This window comes from Peromyscus maniculatus, chromosome 22 (genome assembly GCF_049852395.1).
Source record: "Peromyscus maniculatus bairdii isolate BWxNUB_F1_BW_parent chromosome 22, HU_Pman_BW_mat_3.1, whole genome shotgun sequence".
Classification (NCBI taxonomy): domain Eukaryota; kingdom Metazoa; phylum Chordata; class Mammalia; order Rodentia; family Cricetidae; genus Peromyscus; species Peromyscus maniculatus.
The window spans coordinates 18,953,949-18,973,534 of record NC_134873.1 but is presented as its reverse complement, the minus strand read 5'-3'; the positions used below and the strand labels follow the sequence as shown (position 1 = coordinate 18,973,534).

The 19,586-nt window shown below is 45.9% G+C and overlaps 1 protein-coding gene across 11 annotated transcripts in view; it reads right to left on the bottom strand.

Moving 5' to 3' along the window:
• Dtnb (dystrobrevin beta) overlaps positions 1 to 19,586 on the bottom strand; it is a 212,287-nt gene that overhangs the window by 53,808 nt on the left and 138,893 nt on the right. For 9 of the 11 annotated variants that reach the window (XM_076558737.1, XM_076558738.1, XM_076558742.1 and 6 more), the window contains exons 11-12: positions 4,311 to 4,400; positions 1,868 to 1,955 (exon numbers count right to left, since the gene is read on the bottom strand). In XM_076558737.1, coding sequence (XP_076414852.1) covers positions 1,868 to 1,955; positions 4,311 to 4,400 — 178 coding nt within the window. The remainder of the gene's footprint in view (positions 1 to 1,867; positions 1,956 to 4,310; positions 4,401 to 19,586) is intronic. The other 2 variants (XM_076558744.1, XM_076558745.1) reach the window with 1 other exon arrangement.

The window sequence follows — 19,586 nt, the reverse complement described above, 5'->3', positions numbered from 1 at the left end:
CAGTCTGAAGATACACACTTATGTCAACACCAAATCTTTCAGTCAACAACATGGCACACCTCTCAATTGACATAGGCTCTTTCATTTCTTTTAGCAGCGCTTTATACCTTTCCGTCTTAACTCCCTTTCATTGTTATTAATCTTATTGTTGGTGGCGCTGAAGACTGAATCCAGGGCAAGCACTCCAGCCCTGAGTCTTACACTCCCAGTCTCTTTAGACATTTTTATCTTGTAGCTCTACCGTCAAGTGTTTACACAGGTTCTTAAGCACTCTCTGGAGATGATCGAGTTACTTTCAAAGACCATTGTTCTTCTTTTCAGAGTTTCTGCTTCGTGTTGCACTGGCTAGGACTTCTAATGCAACTAACTGTAAACAGAGACGGCAAAATTAGACCAGGAGGACGTATAGGGAGGAATGTTCCAGAATTTAGTCTTTAAAGGTTGACACTAGCGTGAGGTTTGTGTGTTTAGGCACTGCTCAGGGGAGGAAGTCTGTCCTACGTCAGATGCCTTTTCTGCATCTACTAAAATGATCTCACAAATTTCTTCTTTAAATTGTTAATGTGAATTACACTGATTCATTTTAATATAGTATATAAATTTGCATTCCTTGGATAAATTAAGCTGATCATGGAGTATTCGCCTTTTCACATTCCCCCCCATTCTTTAAGCATGATAGATTCAACAGTAAAGTCATCAGTGTATGGATTTTTTTCTTTGTGGGAAGTTAATTATGAATTAAATTTCTTTAACATTTAATTGATTTTTTGGGGGCTAATTTTCATGTTATTTGTGTGTGTCTTTCAAGAAATATTCACACTGCACCTGTGCTAACCTTTTTATTTTTTATTTTTTATTTTTTTTGAGACAGGGTTACACTGTGCAGCCCTGGCTGGCCTGGAATTTCCTTTGTAGACCAGGATGGCTTCAAACTCACAGAGATTTACCCACCTGTTATGGTGATATTTTATTTGTACTGAAATGTGGTTTTATTTGTATGTTAATAAATAAAGTTGCCTGGGGGGTCAGAGTTAATAGCAAGCCATAGCAGAAGTCTGGCAGTGGTAGCACATGCCCTTAATCCCAATCACATGACAGACAGATCTCTGTGTGTTCAAGGATACAGCCAGCATGGAGACACATGCCTTTAATCTCAATACCAACCATAGAAGACCTGGAGGTCTGTACAGACAGGCAGTGACGAGGAGGTCATGTGGTTGGGTTTACAACCAATGAGAAGGCAGAACAGAAAGTCTATAAGAAGAAAGACACACAGGAAGTAGTTCTCTTGCTGAGGAGGACAGCAGTGGCAGTGAAGGGTAAGGTTTTTAGCTCTTAGCTATTACCCTGACCTCTTGGGCTTTCATCTCTGCATTGGCTCTGTGTTTCTTATTTAACAAGACAGTTACATCTACAACCTCTACTTCCTGAGTGCTGAGATTAACGGCATTCACTTCCCATACCTGGCTGGGTTATTAATTTTATTGAAGATAATATTTCTTCTCATTCTTTCCATTTCTGTAAGATTTGTAGTGATGTCCCTTCTCTCATTCCTGACATTGGTAATTTGTACTGCCTCTCTTTTTCCCTTGATTGGTATTGTTAGGAGTTTACACTGAATGTATTGATATTTTTGAGTAACTAGATTCTGTTTGCTTATTTTTCTTGATCTGTGTTTCAAAGAGAACATTACAGATACAGTTAAAAGCTCCTTCATTCTCTTCCTCCACAGCCCCCTGCTTCTACTCCCCAGCAACCCCCTCTCATGAGTCTCACAATTACTATTCTCCTAAGTAATACGCATATTCAATGTCTATTCAAATGACGCTACACTCCAGTACTCTCCTGGCAGCCTCCATTCACGTACCATGTTTCCAGCCTCTGCGGCCAGTCGGGCAGCATAACGTGCTATTAGCCGGTGCTCCTCATCCAGTCGGCTCGGACTGTCCAGGACACTGCCAAGGAGATAAGATTCAATAGGTGTCTGTTAGACATCTCTAATTCTTCTTCTGTTCCTCAAGGAGAAAGGCTTATGACTAAGAATGATAATAACAACAAGTAGACATCTGGGTCACAGACATTCGGTATTCTCAGATGAGGGGATTCAGGGAAATAATGAGGCTGCAGATACCATCCCCAGGCATCCACATCAGCAAAGGGACAACTTCTTTCTGAATGGAGGGCTGAAAAAAGACACCCTGCAAAAACCCAAGACGGGGATTTCTGACCAAATGTTTGGGAAAACTAACTTTGTAGAGTTAGGTCTTAAGAAAACTATGGGATCACAAAAAACAGACGGCTGAGGAAATACTAATACTGGCTGAAGGAAAAAGGAGAATCTCAGCCAGGATTGGCCAAGAAGACTGTCAAGTTGCAAAGAGTCCATGGTACTAGACTTCCCCTTGAACATCCTTTCTCCTGCCATACGATGCTCATTTCATACATGGGTCCAGTGTGAAGTGAACTAGCCCATCCTCCTCCTCTCCATTTTTTTTTTTGGGTAGGGGTGGGGATGAGTTATTTTGAGTTATTTCTCTATTGCCCAGACATAGACCCCAATTCTCCTGCCTTAGTCTCCCCAGAACAGGGATCACAAGTGTGTGTCACTATGTCCGGCCTCATCCATTATTGTAACAATCTGAGGACCCATGCAGATGAGGTACCGGATAATATGGTACCGGATAAAAGAAAATCAGCTCCACAGATATAGCTAACTTTTTTTTTTTTTTTTTTTTTTTTTTTTTTTTTTTTAAGTCAGGCTCCATTCTGTAGCCCAGGCTGGCCTTGAATTCACAGTGACCCTCTTTGCCTCTCCCTCCTGAGTGCTGGGATTACAGATATGAGCCACCATGTCCACTAAGAAGCTTTAGGGAGATAGGGATGATGATGATGACTTGACCAGAGCAACATGGGACGTTAAGGCAAGGGGATCATAAGTTCAAGGTGTGTCTGGACCACAAAATGAGTTCAAGGACAGCCTGGGTAATTTGTTCCCCAATCAAAAGTGAAAAGAGGGCTAGGGATATTGCTCAGTGGTAACGTACTTTTCTAGCACGGATGAAGCCCCCAGGTCAATCACTAGTGCCATAAAACAAAACAAAACAAAATAGTCATTGGTTTGTTACCTGTCTGTTCTAGTCGACTTTCAGTTTTATAATCAGCCAAGAAATCTCTGGTTCCTTCCACAATGCATAATGGAATAAGGGCAGTATGGGGCTCATTTCCTTAGACTGTAGACCATAGAGGACGCAGTACTCATCCATTCCTCTTGCTCTTTCTGAACCAGTGGTCACCAATCCTTGATCTGGGACTTGAGGATGCTAGCTAAACCTGCCATGAACTCATGGGCTGAAATATCAAGCAGCAGCCCCTGCAATATTCAGCTACCATGGGTTACCACGGACGCTTTCAAGTACCATGAGCAACTGCCTTTACTGACAGAACGTTACTTACTCTGCCTGAGATAAACACTTCTGTTCTCAGAGACCAAGAGGCTGGGATAAGTACACAGACACCATCTGGTGCACAGGGAAATTCTCTGACAGAGCATGCGATTATCAGCTCCTTTCTCCCGCCCACAGGAGAAGCCCATCAAACCCACCTGGGAGTTTGTAGGACCTGATTGTTCCCCCAAGACTTTAAGGAGAGGGAAATGCCCCTAAATAAGGTTGCTGCTTAGTCATACCGGTAATTGGAAATAGTATGAAATGCAACCGTTAAAACAGTCCTTTTCATTTATGTATGTTTTTAATTTTGTGTGTGATGTGGATGTGTGCGTGCGTGTTGGCAGGCTACGAAGGCATGCCAGTGGAGCTGGAGGACAGTGTTTAGGAACTAGTTCTTTCCTTCTGCCGCCTGGGTTATCATGTTCATCTCCAAAGGCCTTTCCCCGCTGAGCCATCTCCCTGGCCCCAAACAGTTCTTTCCCTATGTACATTTTTCTCAACGACAACTGCCCAAGAAGAGGACATAAAAAAATGTGTCTCCTTTGAGGATGTTCCAGCTTTGGAACCTCAAGCCTCTCAGGGACCAGCAGGGACTGTGCCTGACGGTAGAGGAGACTTTCTAACTCCACGCTGAGGTGAGTGCCAGGCTTGGCCGGGCTCCTTCTCTTAGGGAAGCCAATGCTTTGGCAATTAACTCTGCCAATCACAGCTGGCAGCTCTTCAGTCACACCACACATGCAGAGCGCTGCTGCTGCTGCTGCTGGCAACCCCGGGAACCAGAGCTCACGCCCTCCCTCCCTCCGAGCAGCCTTGGCCGCGCTCCCTCCCGGGGCGGCGGCTGCTGCTGCTGCTCTGGCCACTAACCGTGTGCAGTGTTGCAGACGGGCCACATAGGAGGCTATCAGCGTATGCTCATCGGCCAAGGGATGGGGCATGTCCTGGCTACACTGTAACCTGGGAACGGTGGAGGCAAAGACAGCAAGAGTGACATGGACACAGGGGGGGAGAAATGAACATGGGTTAAAACCAGCGAACGTAAAAGAAGAAGAGACAAACAAATCACGATAAGGAAAACAATAAAACCACAATGCATAACGGAATAACGGTGTTAGGTCATGGAGAGTCGCCCCCACCACTCCACAGCGGTCTTTTCTGTTTCCGATCTGGTCGACTGAAACATGTCCTGGAGGGGGAACCCTGCTCCCCGAGTTCTGCCCAGGTTGTGGGCTCTGGGATAGAATTACCTTTTAGGAAAAGCCCTCTGGCAGAAAAAAAACTAAGCACAGTCAATCCACTTATTGCTGAGTGACACCCTAATGGTATGATCTTTTCTTTTTTCTTTTCTTTTCTTTTTTCGAGACAGGGTTTCTCTGTGTAGCTTTGCTCCTTTTCCTGGAACTCACTTGGTAGCCCAGGCTGGCCTCGAACTCACAGAGATACGCCTGGCTCTGCCTCCCGAGTGCTGGGATTAAAGGCGTGCGCCACCACTGCAATTTACGTCTCTTTTCTACACTTAAGAATTTCCAGTGTTACTGCACGCTACCTGCCAGCTGAGGTATCTCTGTTCTATTGAGAATCGAGTGTCCTCACCGAACCAGCACCTGGACGAACGCCTCAGAATTGCATCTAACAGTATGACAGAACAGCGAGTCTCTGGAAGATCTGTAATCATACGAGCTTAAAAACAACCACCACCACCTTTTGTCTACGGCAGTGATGCATTGCAGAGTAATCTAACGACTGCCCTCCAGGCACCCGTCGCCAAACCTGAACAAACCTCACCACTCAATCAATCTTGTTTACTCTAGCCCTCCTTTCCCAATTTTAATGTTTTATAATTGCATTCATTCATTTCTCAGGTGGTGGTGCGTATGTGGACACAGTGCATACGTGGAGGTCGGAGAGTCAGTTCTCTTCCCCCACAGGTGGGTTCCAGGTATCAAGGTGTCCAGGTCATCAGGTTTGGCAGCTTTCCCTGAACTGGGCCACCTTGCAGGCCCCTTTCTCCCGAGTCACCTTTTTCCTGTCCTAAGGTGCCCCAGGCACCTAGATCTAATCATAATTAGATGTCAGGCAACCTTTTACCCGGGGAACCCCTGTGAGATAGTGAAAATGTCTCATAGGATCTCAATGCTACTACATCTAGCAATTTTGGCATTTGTTCTAATGTCTGAAGCCCATTTGAAAGACTTTCAGATCTTACGAAATGTCCTTTTCAGTAAAACAAACAAATAAACAAACAACAACAAAAAAATCATCATTCAAAGTAGGTTCCCACTACATTTGGTTGATACGTCTCTTTCACGTTAGTGTTTGATTGACACATTTCTGTTTTCAATCCAGCGTGGTTCTCTCTTTCCCCTGCTTCTTTCGTATGCTGGTGAACCCCGTGGAATACTCTTGGTTCCACTGGTTGTGTTCTGTGGAGTTTGTTTTTCTATTCTCTGTGATTACATCTAGGGGCTTAAGGTTTTGCTCATTTGCTTTGAGAAAAGACAAGAATTTGGTGGTCTCTTCATTCTTCAGCAACATTCCAGATGATACCTACTGCAGACTTACGGATGATATTATTGGCCATACTGCTCCACTGTGCCCTGCCCCCTCCATCAATCTTTTATCCTATGGTTTTAGGGTGTGTGTGTGTGTGTGTGTGTGTGTGTGTGTGTGTGTGTGTATGTATCAAGGTCTGACTATGTATGTAGCCCTGACTTGCCTAGAACTCAATATGTAGACCAGGCTGGCCTTGAACTTAGAGATCCACCTGCCTCTGCCTCTCGGGTGCTGAGATTACAGATGTGCACTACCACACCTGGAAGTTCCTAGCATTTAAAAAATATTTTATTCCTATTTTTAATTACATGTAAATGTGTATTTGTGCAAGCATGAGCTTGTGTGCATCAGTGTGGTGCCTCTGGAGGTCAAAAGAGGGTACTGACTCTCCTGGAGCTGGAGTGACAGGAAGCTGTTAGCTGACCAAGGTGGGCTAGTTGGTCTACAAGCCTCCAGGGGAGTCTGTTGTCTCTGCCTCTGATCGTATACTAGGTGTGTTGGGGTTACAAATACGCCCCATTCTATCTGGCTTCCTCATGGATCCCAAGGACACTTGTACAGCAAGTGCTTTTGCCCACTGACCCATCTTTTCAGCCCTGAATTTCCCTTTTTTTTTTTTTTCCAAGCATGCAATGGTTTGGATGAGAATGCCCCCCATGGTCTCAGGCATTTGAACACTTGGTCCCCAGTTGGTGGTGATGTTTGGTGAGGTTTAGGTGGTGAAACTGAAGAAAGTATGTCACCGGGGACAGGCTTTAATAGTAAAAGCCTCTCACCACTTCCAGCCTGCTCTCTCTGCCCCATGCCTGCATTTGAAGATGGGCGTGCTCAGCCTCCTGTGCCAGCCACCACGCCGGCTGCTTGCTGCTCTGCCTCCCTGCCACGATGGATTCTTAACCCTCTGAAGCTATCAGCCAAACCTCTTACATAATGATTACCTGGGTTACGGTGTTTTGTCACAGCCAACCGAAAAGTATCGAATACAGTGTGTGTGTGTGTGTGTGTGTGTGTGTGTGTGTGTGTGTGTGTGTGTGTGAGGTCAGAGGACAGCCTCATGGTTGGTTCTCTCCTTCCACCATGTGGGTCCCAGAGATGGAACTGGTTGTCAGGGTTAGTGGCCTAAGCCTTTCCCTGCTGAGTCACCTCAATGGCCCCACTTTCTCAGACATGGTCCTCATACACCTCATCTTGGTTTCAAACTTGATAAGTGGCTAAGGCTGGTGATGAACTTTTTTTTTCCTTTTCGTGAAACAGGGTTTATTTCTCTGTGTAACTGTGGCTGTCCTGGAACTCCCTCTATAGACCAGGCTGGCTTTGAACCCAGAGGTCAGCCTGCCTCTGCCTCCCAAGTGCTGGGATTAAAGGAGTGCGCCACCATGCTGGTGTTGAACTCTTGATCATCCTGCCTTCACATCCCAATTGCTGGGATTTCTAATCCCAAGAAGCATGGGCCAAATACACTCAGGCATAATCATTTCTTTAGATCTAATTAATTACTAACAGCAACTGGATCAGCTTCTATTCTAGTGGAGGAGATGAAGAGTGACCGTTTCCAGAGAATCACTCCTTTTGTGCATGCACATACATGTGTGGGCACAAGGGTACCATGGCCAGTGTGGAGGTCAACTCAGTGACATTGGTTCTCTCCTCCCACCACGTGGGTTCCGAGGATGGAACTCAGGTCCCCAGGCTGGGCAGCAAGTGCTCTCACTCACTGAACCATCTCGCTAGCCCACGAGTGATAATTTTACAGTATAATCACACGATGATGATAAATACTGGGCAGAAAATGGAATGTGAAATGGGGAGTTTTTGATTTTTAGATTACATGGCGACACCATGACGGAAGTTCAGACAATGACGTCAGTCTTGCGACTCTTTAGCTTCTATTCAGAGTGCTAGACATTTAGGGGACTGACCTCCAAGGAAGGCTAAAAGCATCAAGTGACCTCTAATGCACGGGTGGACAATTATTCACTGACACTGTCTGCCCCGGTGGAAGCAGTCCTCCCAATTACTAAGGACCAGCGAGCGGCTCTGAGGAAAATGTCTATCATACTCTGGGTCTGAGAGCGTTCACACACTCAGCCATACCCCACCATACCCCTCCTCCCCATTACCAGGCCCATGGGCGTGCTGAAGTGAAGTAATAGTAAGAGTCATCTCCATATTTGAGATTCTAAATAATTCCACAGGGGTCAAATTTTGTACCTTTGATCCCCCCCCCCCCCGCAATAATCAGAAGATACTATTAATGAAACAGATTCGAGGGGGGCCTCTGAAACCTGCTGTAATTGGAGGTCATCACCTCCTGTGTTGAATTCAATAATGAACCATAACAGACTGATTTCCAGAGTTCTATTTCTTGGCTATGCCATTCCAGAGTCTAATAAGAGCAGTTTGTCTTTAGAAATACAGCGCATCGTTTCAGCATCCTTACTCTAAATTCACGAAGTTGAAGTGGCTGCTTTTCTCAAAAGGCCGGGTACTGAATATTTTAGGCTCTGGAGGCCATGGGGATCTTTGTTATAAACTGTTCAGTTGCCATTGTGGAGGAAGCAGCCATGGACAACATGTAGTCAAATGGACATGGCTGTGTGGCAATAAAACTTTATTAACAAAGCCAGGCTGTTACTTGCAGGGTATACAGTTTGCAGTCTATATGGTGGCCGGAAAGTAATCTAAGGCTAGACACACCTCACCCACGATGCCAACATCTCTGCAAGGTTTGGAAGTCTGTCTTCTAGTTTCAAATGTGGGTCAATATCAGGAACCAGAGAAGCCCAGAGCCACACTGACTGGTTTGACTAATGTTTAAACCTACTTACACTCCAACTATGTTCCAGGGTCCTCAGTGCTCTGAATGAATTTTAGGTGTCCCTGGGGATGCACTGTGACGTTGGTGAGAGACTAAGAACGGCAGTTGCACTCTTTCCATGGTGACACAGTCCAGGGAAGAGGAACTCTGGAATTACCACATTCTGTTTCCTGGTAACCCACGCTAGCCCAGGATCAACTGCAAGGTGCTCCATATCTAACAGGGCCGTTCCAAGCTACAACATACGATTTGCATTGTTTTGCACTGTTCCTGCCAGGCTCGTGGTTATACACACGGCCACACCGGTCTCAGGTGCGTTCCGATATGGTCTAAGTTTGGAGGGAAGATGGTAAAACATGCTAGATAGACAATGCCCCACAAAATGAACGAAGGCCAATCCACGTGAACAGGTCCGAGAGCCACAGGAAGTAATTGGTCAAAATGACAGTGAGAGAGCCAATATTTAGGAAATAAGGTAACAAAAACAAGCTAAATCGAAAGTCAAACGCAGCCCAGCAGGTAAAGGTGCTCACTGGCAAGCCTGAGGGTACTACAATTCGACCCCCGGGACCCACATGACAGACGGAGAGGACCAGTCCCACAGCTGTCCTTTGGCCTGCAGATGCCTCCCTCTCCCAAACACATAGAAACATAATACAATTATTGGCTTTTTGCAGGGGGAGCGTGAGACAACTTTTCTTTATACACTCTTGGCTGACACAGAACACTATATATAGACCACCAGGCTGGCCTCAAACTCACAGAGATCCGCCTGCCTCTGCGTCCTGAGTGCTGGGGTTAAAGGCGTGAACCTCTACACCTGGCTAAAAATATAATTCAAAAGTGCATATCAAATAAAATTTTTGTTTGCTTTGAGACTGGTTCTCACTATGTAGAGCTCTGGTTGTCCTGGAACTTACTCTGTAGACCAGGCTGGCCTTGAACTCACAGAGATCTGCCTGCCTCTGCCTCCCAAGCGCTGGGATTAAAGGCCTTTGCCACTATGCCCAGCTTCAAATAAATAATTAAAAAAAAAAAAAAGGAGTCAAACGCAAAACCAAGCAACTACTGGTATGTACACTGAATTGGTGAATTGAATTCCATTTAAATTATAACTCCATAAAGATCAAAATAGTGATGTGGTGACTGCCTGTTGGAGCAGAGCAGAAAAGAACTAAGTGGAGATGCTCTTCACTGGGAGGAGGTAATGAGGAGGAAGAGGTTCTAGAGGCAAGGGTAGCTCAGGCACACACTTCTGGACCTTGAGAAACCTGTGACACAGCCCAGTGTTTCTGAGTGGAACTTGGGAAAGTGATGTGGTTGGGAATTAAGATGTGGAACCACTAAGGGGAGCAAGCAACAGGAAGCATAGAGCAGAGACCCGAAGAACCCCAGCACACAGGGAACCGCAGGCCGGGGAAGGAAGGGAGGAGGAAGAGATCAAACTTCAGCTACATGGGAATCTAGATCGTAACAAACAACTCCGTTCCTCGGAAACTTTGTTACTGTTTTCCTCCTTCCTCTTCTAAATGCAAGACTAGGAGGGAGAAAGACTGCTGGGTCAAACCGAATGAAGCACTTCTAAGAAGACACGTCACGCACGCGGCTCCGTTAGCAAGGCCACCTGATACGCTCGGCCGGTGAAACCTGCAGCTTCCAACAGCAAAGCCGAAGGAAGACAATTCTCTGGCTCCTTCTAGCACTTAGATTCAGAGAAATGTTAGCATTTTGTTAGAGCAGGGGGAACCTGGCCCCTGTCAAAGGGGCTGGAAGACATCCAGGGGGAGTCTAATTAAAACACAAATACCCAGGGACCGGGGGATTACTCCTCGGATAAGAACATCTGCTGCTGCTTTTGCAGAGGACTCAGGTCCAATTCCTCGCACCCACACAGGGGCTCACGACTCTCCCTGTAACCCCAGTTCCAGGACACCTGACACCATCTTCAACTCTTCAGTCATTACACACACGTGTGGCTTACACACACGCAGGCAAAACACTGATACACGCCAAATAAAATTTAAACACCTTTCAACAACAACAACAAAAACAGACTTCCCACCCCCACCAAAAAACAAAAACAAAAACAAAAACAAAACAAAACAAAACAAAAAAACCCACCTCACACCAAATAACCAGACTACCCAATGACTTCATGAGGAAAGCCCTTCTGGAGATGGAGACGGAGACAGGAGAGGAGCACACTGAAAACAGCAGGATAGAGTCTGTAGGTAGGAGGCAGTAGCTGCGGATCACCCTTGGTCAAGGGACATCCATCCCTCTACGGCAAAATGTACGGTAAGAACGTTCAGCAGTGTGTACCGCAACAGTGGTTTCCAAATGCTGAGACTCCAAGCTCTGTAAAGCAAAAAAAATGCCGCCCTCGTCTCTGGCACTGTAAGTAGTCCTGCGGGCAAGCCAAGCTGCTTTTTTCCTGTCACTAAAAGAAACACGATGTCAGGGCATTAGTGTGGGAGAGGTGGGGTGACAGGATGTCCCCGTCTGGGTTACGTCTTCTCTTCCTTTCAGATTCATCTTTGTTTTGTGCAGGGAGAGTGTATAAGGATCATGTGCATGTGCGTGGGTGGGTACACATACCTGCGTGTGTGTGTGTGTGTGTGTGTGTGTGTGTGTGTGTGTGTGTGTGTGTGTATGTACGTACATACCCACGGTGTGTGTGTGTGTGTGTGTGTGTGTGAATATGAATGTATGTACGTACATACCCACGGTGTGCGTGTGTGTGTGTGTGTGTGTGTGTGTGTGTGTGTGTATGTACGTACATACCCACGGTGTGAGTGTGTGTGTGTGTGTGTGTGTGTGTGTGTGTGTGTGTACATACCCACGGTGTGCGTGTGCGTGTGCGCGTGTGCGTGTGTGTGTGTGTGTGTGTGTGTGTGTGTGTGTACATGTATGCGTGTGGAGGCCAGAGGAAGATGTCTGGTGTCCGGCTGTACTATTCTCTATTTTCTGCCTTATTCCTTTGAGACAGCCTCCGACCGACCTAGAGCTAAGTTGGTAGCTAACAAGGCCCAGTGAGCCTCCTGTCCCCGCCCCAGCCCCCAGCAATGCTGGAGTTACACACGGCTTGTTAACGAGGCTGCTGGGATCCTAACTTAGGTCCTCACGCTTGCTCAGCAAGGGCTAGTCCACACCAAGCCGTCTCCCCAACCTCGATCTCTTCGTGAAGGACCGAACGTGGAGAAAGGTGAAAGGGGTAGAGAGGGACATCTTTTTGATTCACTGCCTCTGGGTCCTTACTGCAACATAAGCCAACGAGGACAAATGATGCTGTCCAGTAAGAACCCATGGAGAAAGACAAACGGGCCAAATGACCTGTCAGGTCCTCTGCAAACCTGCACCAGCCAGGTGACAGAGAATGGCATCTCAGCAGCCCTGTCAACACCGCTCACCTTCCCCGATGAAACGGTAAGGTGCCGTTTCCTCAGACAGTCTGCCAATGACTTTACCTCATACTGACCACAGCAAAAACCTTTGCCAATGAAGATCATAACAGAGGAAAAAGAAACAAAACATAATCTCTCTCTTTTCCTCATGCACCAGCCATATGCAGTTTTTTTGGTATGTTTTTTGTTGTTGTTGTTGTTTTTTTTGGGGGGGCGTGGATTCAAGACAGAGTTTCTCTGTGTAGTTTTGGTGCCTGTTGTCCTGGATCTCGCTCTGTAGACCAGGCTGGCCTGGAACTCACTAAGATCCGCCTGGCTCTGCCTCCAGAGTGCTGGGATTAAAGGTGTGCGCCACCACCGCCCGGCTGTAGCTCAGTTTTTAGAGCACTCACATAATATATATGAAGCCCTGAGTTCGTACCCTAGCCCTGCGTAAACTGGGCACGAAGGTGCATAACTGAATTCTCAGCCCGTGGGGGGTGGAGCAGGAGTTCAGAATCATCCCTAGCTATGGAGTTTGAGGCCAGCTTGGGCTACACGAGACTATCTCAAAAAAAAAAAAAAAAACCAAACCAACCAATGAATGGAATAGACGTTACAGTGGGGTGGGGACCCAGGGGGAGATCCTAATTAGAGAAAAGCAGAGACACAATGACAGGAACAAGGGGAGGGAGAAACGTGTGTGTGTGTGTGTGTGTGTGTGTGTGTGTGTGTGTGTGTGTGTGTGTGTGTGTGTCTTCCACAGGTTGTCTGCTGGATCTAAGCATTGGCACGCCCTTTGCTGGGAGACGGGAGAATGAGGTACTAAGAACACTATGGTGTTCCACAGGCACCTCTAACTCAAAATAAGCGTGCTGGCTTCTTGCCCGAGTTACCTTAATGAAAGCCAGGAAGGGACCCAGAACATTACCTTTCCTCTTCCTCGGCCGCCCGATTTACAGAATCTCCAGAGCCTGGCACCCACACGCACCACCCCAGGCCCTCTCGGCTGGAACTGAACAATGAGCAGTATTCCACCCTAGTTCCGTTCACACTGCACTGCCATGACCTGTTCAGACGTGACGCCGGCCTCAGTCCAACAAGAGGAGGAAAGGACCCGCTGCTATGCTTCTGTCTGCTTCGAGTTTTCAATCTTAGGCCTGCAACTATCTGTCTGGAAATATTCAGGTTTTCTGTTTGTACCAGTCTGAGTTAGAACTGGTAAAAAAAAAAGTCCACCTTAAGTCTTACATGGAACGGGAATCTAATCCCTACCCAGAAGAGGCTGAAATCTGGCAGACTGCCCAGGCCCGGGACGGCTTTGGGTGTCTGCCAACACTGAGGGCCCTGCAGTTTCTTCCGATAATGTGTTAATTTTTAATTACTATGCTTTTCTATCTTTCAAAAGAAGACCGGAGAAAAAACCATAATTCCTGTGTTGACGTGGAGGGCTTCTCACGAAGAATGCAAACCGGCCAGTTGTTTCCTGCAACCTTCACTAATTCTTGCTCTTTAATCAGACTTGATTTTCCTCTCTTCAGAGCTGGGAAGCCACTCAGTGGGCCGAGGCCACATATATGGCGACTCTCTGGCTCAGCCAATTCCTTCTGCCTCCTCTCACCATTTCCCCCACATCTCTCTTGCTCTCCATCTAAAAAGCCAGCAGACTGTGGTCTTCCTCGTTCTACCGGATTCCGAGGATGACCCAGTGAGTTCTCCCCGGTCAGCAAGCCACCTGGGCGCTATCACAGCACAGCCTACCTTGAACCTTCCCATAGTCCAGGAACAGTGTTTTACACTGTGGTGCTTTCTGGTATGTAAAAAAGTATGTAAGAAAGTTCTAAGTGATGATACCTTGCCCTTACCCAGGATCCCAAGCAAACGGTGACTTCCCATGGAGGCATACAACATTCTTCAAGAATCCCCCCTATTGCCCCAGACTGGAGGTCAAACCCAGGGCCCCATACATGCTGGTCAAATGCTCTACCATGGAGCTACACCTCTGGTCTCATTTTCTCTAGTCTGTTCTTTCATTCACTTGCTTGGCTACTTCTAAAATCTATTGCTTCTTCTTATAGCTTGCTTTTCTTTGTAGTTCTTATTTATTTATCTGTTTTGAGACAGGGTCTCTCTAAGGAGGAGCTCTGGCTGGCCTGAAATTCTCTATGTAGAGATCTGCCTACCTCAGCCTCGCAAGTGCTGGGTATAAGGCTTGCTTCACCGCATCTGGGTCTGTAGTTTTTGGTGGTGTTTCAGAAAGAACTACAGGCAGGTGTGACTTAATATACCATGTCATCTGTTGGCTTCCATTCCTTCCTTTTCTAATCGGCAACCATCATCTTTGCAGATCTTTTGGGGGGTTTCATTTTTTTTTTTTCTTAAAACTCATGTAGCCAAGACTGGCCTTGAACTTCCAATCCCCCTGCCTTTGCATCCTGAGTGCTTAGATAACAGGCATGTAGCACCATGCTCAGTCTATTTGCAGACCTTTACCTCTGTGCAAGTATTTAAATGCATCACTTAGAGAAAAAAAGAGTGTATTATTTGGTACATGGCTTCAAGGACTGAAGAGTAACAAAAAACACTGAGATCTGATGTGGACCAACGGCTTCAACCTAGATATCCTCAACCTGCACTTTCCACAGGAGGAAAGAAAGGTGTGATAGCATCTATAGTAATACAGAGAGCTGCCTTACGGGAGGAAAATCGTGGGAGCAGAAGCAGGTCTGAGAAGGTGTGTGTATGTGGGTGTGTGTGCAATGTGTGCACATATGAACATAGCTTCATCATTTCCTGTCCCAGGACCTTGTCATTTCTTGACAACATGGCCTTATTATTTAAAGAGAGAGCGAGAGAAATGCCCCTATGCTTGTTTTGATGATGCAGCTCTCAAGGGCATAGCCTATTCCCCTTCCCCCGACAGGCAGGAACACAATCTAGGCCCCAGGAATCCTCTCCTGGACTTTTAAATCACAGGGTAGAAAAGCATAGTCCCTGGAGGGCCCTGGCTGTGGTGTGCACTAGCACCCCAGGAATACTGGGAGTATCTGTCCCGGTGGGGTATGTGCGTCTGTCTGCCAACTACAGGAAAAGTGCTGATGTCTCTGAGAGAAGGAGCCTCTGCCGGCGATCAACGCAGAGTCCAGCCTCCCTCTCTAGCTGTGCCTGTACGTTGTGGGTCTGTAACTAGTAAAGTTAGGGTGTAAAGCCTGTATTGCCAGCACTTGGGAGGCAGAGACCGATGTTCAGGTGTGAAGCTAAGCTGGGCTAAAGTGTGTTCAAGATCAGCAAGGGCTATAGTGTGAGGCCTGTTTCAAAAAAAAAAAAAAAAAATCCTGGAAACATAAGAAGTTACAAATGTACAAAACAAAAAGTTTCATATTGACAGTTTTTGTTACTGTACAGTTACATGAAATTTCCACAGAACTGTAAGCACTGAATTAGTCACAAACAATTAAAGCTGAAACTTTAAAAGAGATTTGAAATAAAATACTAACTTTGCTTTCCAAAGCTATCTGGGTCTCAGGGCAAGAGCTGTGAGCAGCTGGATCCACGTTCTGAGCCTTGAGGCAAAGGCAGGCTGGGCCACAGCAGGGAAGAAAATGGACAGGGAAGAAGGGATCAAACTGCTTCTGGTTTTGCTTTATTTATTTATTTATTTATTTATTTATTTATTTATTTATTTATTTATTTATTTAAAGTTTTCACAGTTTTTCAAACTGTTTCAAAATGTGACATTCTAATGAATACAAAGAAAATAAATTGAAAGAAACTATTTAGTTGAAGACAAAGACAAAATTTCTCTTTAGTTATAGAAATATCCATAGAGTTTTTTGCTTTTTTAAAAAATTTATTGTGTGCCTGTGTGCATGTAAATGTACATGTGTCTTGTACGCATATAAAAGCAAATGTGGCCAGGTGGTGGTGATGGTGCATGCCTTTAATCCCAGGCCGAGGCAGATGGATCTCTGTGAGCTCAAGGCCAGCCTGGGCTACAGAGTGAGTTCCAGGATAGCCAGGGCTACACAGAGAAACCCTGTCTGGAAAAGACAAGCAAACAAAAAGAGCAACTGTGTGTGCATGTGTTCGCTTGAGCAGAGGCCAGAAGAGTGCCCCAGGAGTTCTCCATCACTCTCTTCCTGGTCCTTTGAGGCACGGTCTCTTCCCTGAACCTGGAGTTTGGGTTTCTGAGCTAGCCTAGAAGACAGCAAGCTCCAGTGAGCCTTCTGTCTCGAGCCCTCGGGGTTCGAGTCACAGGTGTGTGCAGGCTACCTGGCTTGTAAGGGGGTGCTGAGATCCGAGCCCTGGTCCTCATGATGACGTTAGTCATCTCTCCAGCTCCCTGACTTGGGGATATTACAAAGAGCAAACCCCTTGAGTAGAAACTTCCAGGAATATAATTAATTTGTAGCTGCTCACAAGACAGCCAGAATCTTTCCCATTTAGAAAGTCATCTACATCTTTTATTTTTGGCTAATAAAGCATTATTTTGACAACTCTAGCCAAAGCCATTCATATCCGCAATGCCTACTAGAGGAAGTAGAAGATGAGGTCATAGCTCTGTGGGAAGAGTGCCTGTCTGGCATGCATGAGGCCCTGGTTCTGCTCTCCAGGACCACAAAGCTGTGGTAGCGCAGGCGCTCAAGAGGTGAATCAAAGCCAGCCTGGGATACATGAAACTTAATCTCAAAAAAGTACATTGGTTAATAGGAAGGAAGGAAGGAAGGAAGGAAGGAAGGAAGGAAGGAAGGAAGGAAGGAAGGAAGGAAGGAAGAAAGGAGAAGCCAAATTGCTTAAAATGTTCTATTTTTTTAAACATTTATTTATTTGAGTGTTCTGCCTGCATGTATGCCTGCATTACAAAAGAGGGCACCAGATCTCATTACAAGTGGTTGTGAGCCACCATGAGGTGCTGGGAATTGAACTCAGGACCTCTGGAAGAGCAGTCAGTGCTTTTAACCTCTGAGTCATTTCTCCAGCCTCAAATATTTTCCTACTTAAAAATTATTATTATTTTTTTACTTCTACAGTACACATTTCCTGTCTGATCTGGTCTGATATTTGTGCTGAGTCCCACAAGAAACTGCTTATTTCTGGAGAGTAGCACCATCATCCCTTGGAGAATCCCTGCCTCAGGAGCACCAGACTTCATGATGGGAAGACATGCTGGGTACTTGGCTTTCACAGATTGGAAACACAGGTCTGAGTACATTCAAGAGCGGGAATAAAAAGGGCTGAGCCTTGAAGAAGTAAACATGCTCCCTGCAATTTAGAGTCCTTGGCTACTAGAGCCACAAAAGGCCACATGTATGAACTATTACCATCCCTGTGACATCTCACAATGTCCGCTGGACATACACGAAATCCCCCAGGATCCGAACGGTACAGTGTCAGGGTAGGGCATCTTGTGCCCAAGTGGCTTCTCTTGAGCTGTGCTTCTCCAAGCTGCATAGCCCCGTTGGTTGCCATGGATACACTGCAATATCTGCTCTAGGACTAATTTCACACAGACCAAGGTGCCAGCTGAAATGCTGACTTTATATGTCTTAATCTGGAATATATTCTGCTGTCTGAACCAGCTCTAAAAAAATGGCAGAGATAATCTTAGGACTGACACTGGTAGCCTAAGGATTGTCTGTGAAAGTGGCTGTGGTTAATGTGGGTCCAGGGTCCCTTCTGTCAATCTTTCCAATCAATCAAACACTGTCAGAAAGACGCTGTCTTCGCGATGGCCCCTGGCAGCGGCACTCACGGGTGGTCAGTGCGTGCCCTGCATCTTATCCTGGTACTCCTTAACACTTGGAGCCTCTGTGTGCTCTAGTGATGCAGAGGAGCAAAACTCAGAAACCATGCGAAGAACTGAGATGCAGTCAACCCCTACTCAGCAAGCAATGCTACTCAAGTTAACATAAATTTCCAAGCTGAATTCTTCCAACCACCTGCCCCGCCTTCTAGTTTGGAAGTGAGAACATACTCAATGGAGAGTGCAGGGTTTAAATGTTACAGCTTTTATATATATACATACATACACATATATATATATATATATACATATATACACATATATATATTATATATAATGTTGAGGACAGGCAGTCGGCTGCTCTGGGTCCTAAAGGACATCAATTTGTAACCTAGTCTCTGTCTTTCTCACTGGGTCTCTTACTCCAATTACCTCTAAAATAATAAAGGCAGTTTATTAAATCCCACATAAACCCCACAAGGCAAATGTCACCGCCGGCCTTACAGATTAAAGAATTGAAACATGTCTAAAGTCAGGCGAGAGCCGGACCCAAACTCAGGCGGCATGGCTCAAAAGACTGTGCCCCAGCGCCCCGCACCGCGGACTGCTTGGCTCCATTTACACCGCATGGCTGTCGCCCTGCTGGAAGTGCTCTTACCTGGTCCAGGTCCTGGGGCTCCACACAGACAGAGCTGTCTCACTGATGTCCTCGGCCTTTAAGTTCTCTTTCTAGGGTAGCCCTGCTGCTGGCCCCTCTGCTTCCCGCTAAGGTTATTCCCCCAAATTGGTTTGATGACAAAAATCTACCTGAAGAACTTGTTAAACCCACAGCCTCCCCCACCCCCCACCCCCGTCCCGTTCCCGGAGATTCTGATTCATTGGGTCTGACATGGTCTTAGAAATGTGTATTTTTAACAAGTGCCCCAGGGGCTTCTTCTCTTCTGCAGGTTTAAGAGATGCTGCTCGGGGACCTTTAGCCAATGGGAACAACCACTGCTGCCCTTCAGGATCAGATACTGAGTCAAATTATTACTAGGAAGATCGCATTTCTACAGCGGCATTAATCCAAAGTGCTCAGCACATATGGCACTAAGTGGTTTTGGTTTTTTCCAGGGAGGATGGGATGTCATGCTGGGTGAATTGGGATGTCTGTGATTTTTTTTTTTTTTTCCGTCTCCTTTTCAAGTGATGACTGTTGAAAGAATTCTTTAATGGTTGTGCCCTTGAGGGAGTTTCTGTATTGCTCTGGTCATGGAACAGCTTAAATCAAATAAAAAGCATGTCATTCAGTATAGTTCTCTTAAGTCTGCCTATGAGAATTTTGAACAAGAGAAATTTAAATGAAAAGGAGAAAGGAGTTTATCGACTTCTCTTTTCTTGAAGGACCCTACAGCAAATTCTTTGTATAACTAAGACTGAAGGACCTGGGCCTTTCAACTTAAATGCTCATGAACCATGAACACAGAATGACTTAAGAGTACTTTATAGGAGATTAATTTAATTTATAGACTGTAATCAGATGCAGAAATGATCTTTGATAGTAAAAGAAATCAAATACAAAATTGTCGAAACTTATGACTAGTAAATTGTGCTTAGTGTTGGTAGAGATCTCGAACCCGCCTAACCCACTCTGACTGACAACACTC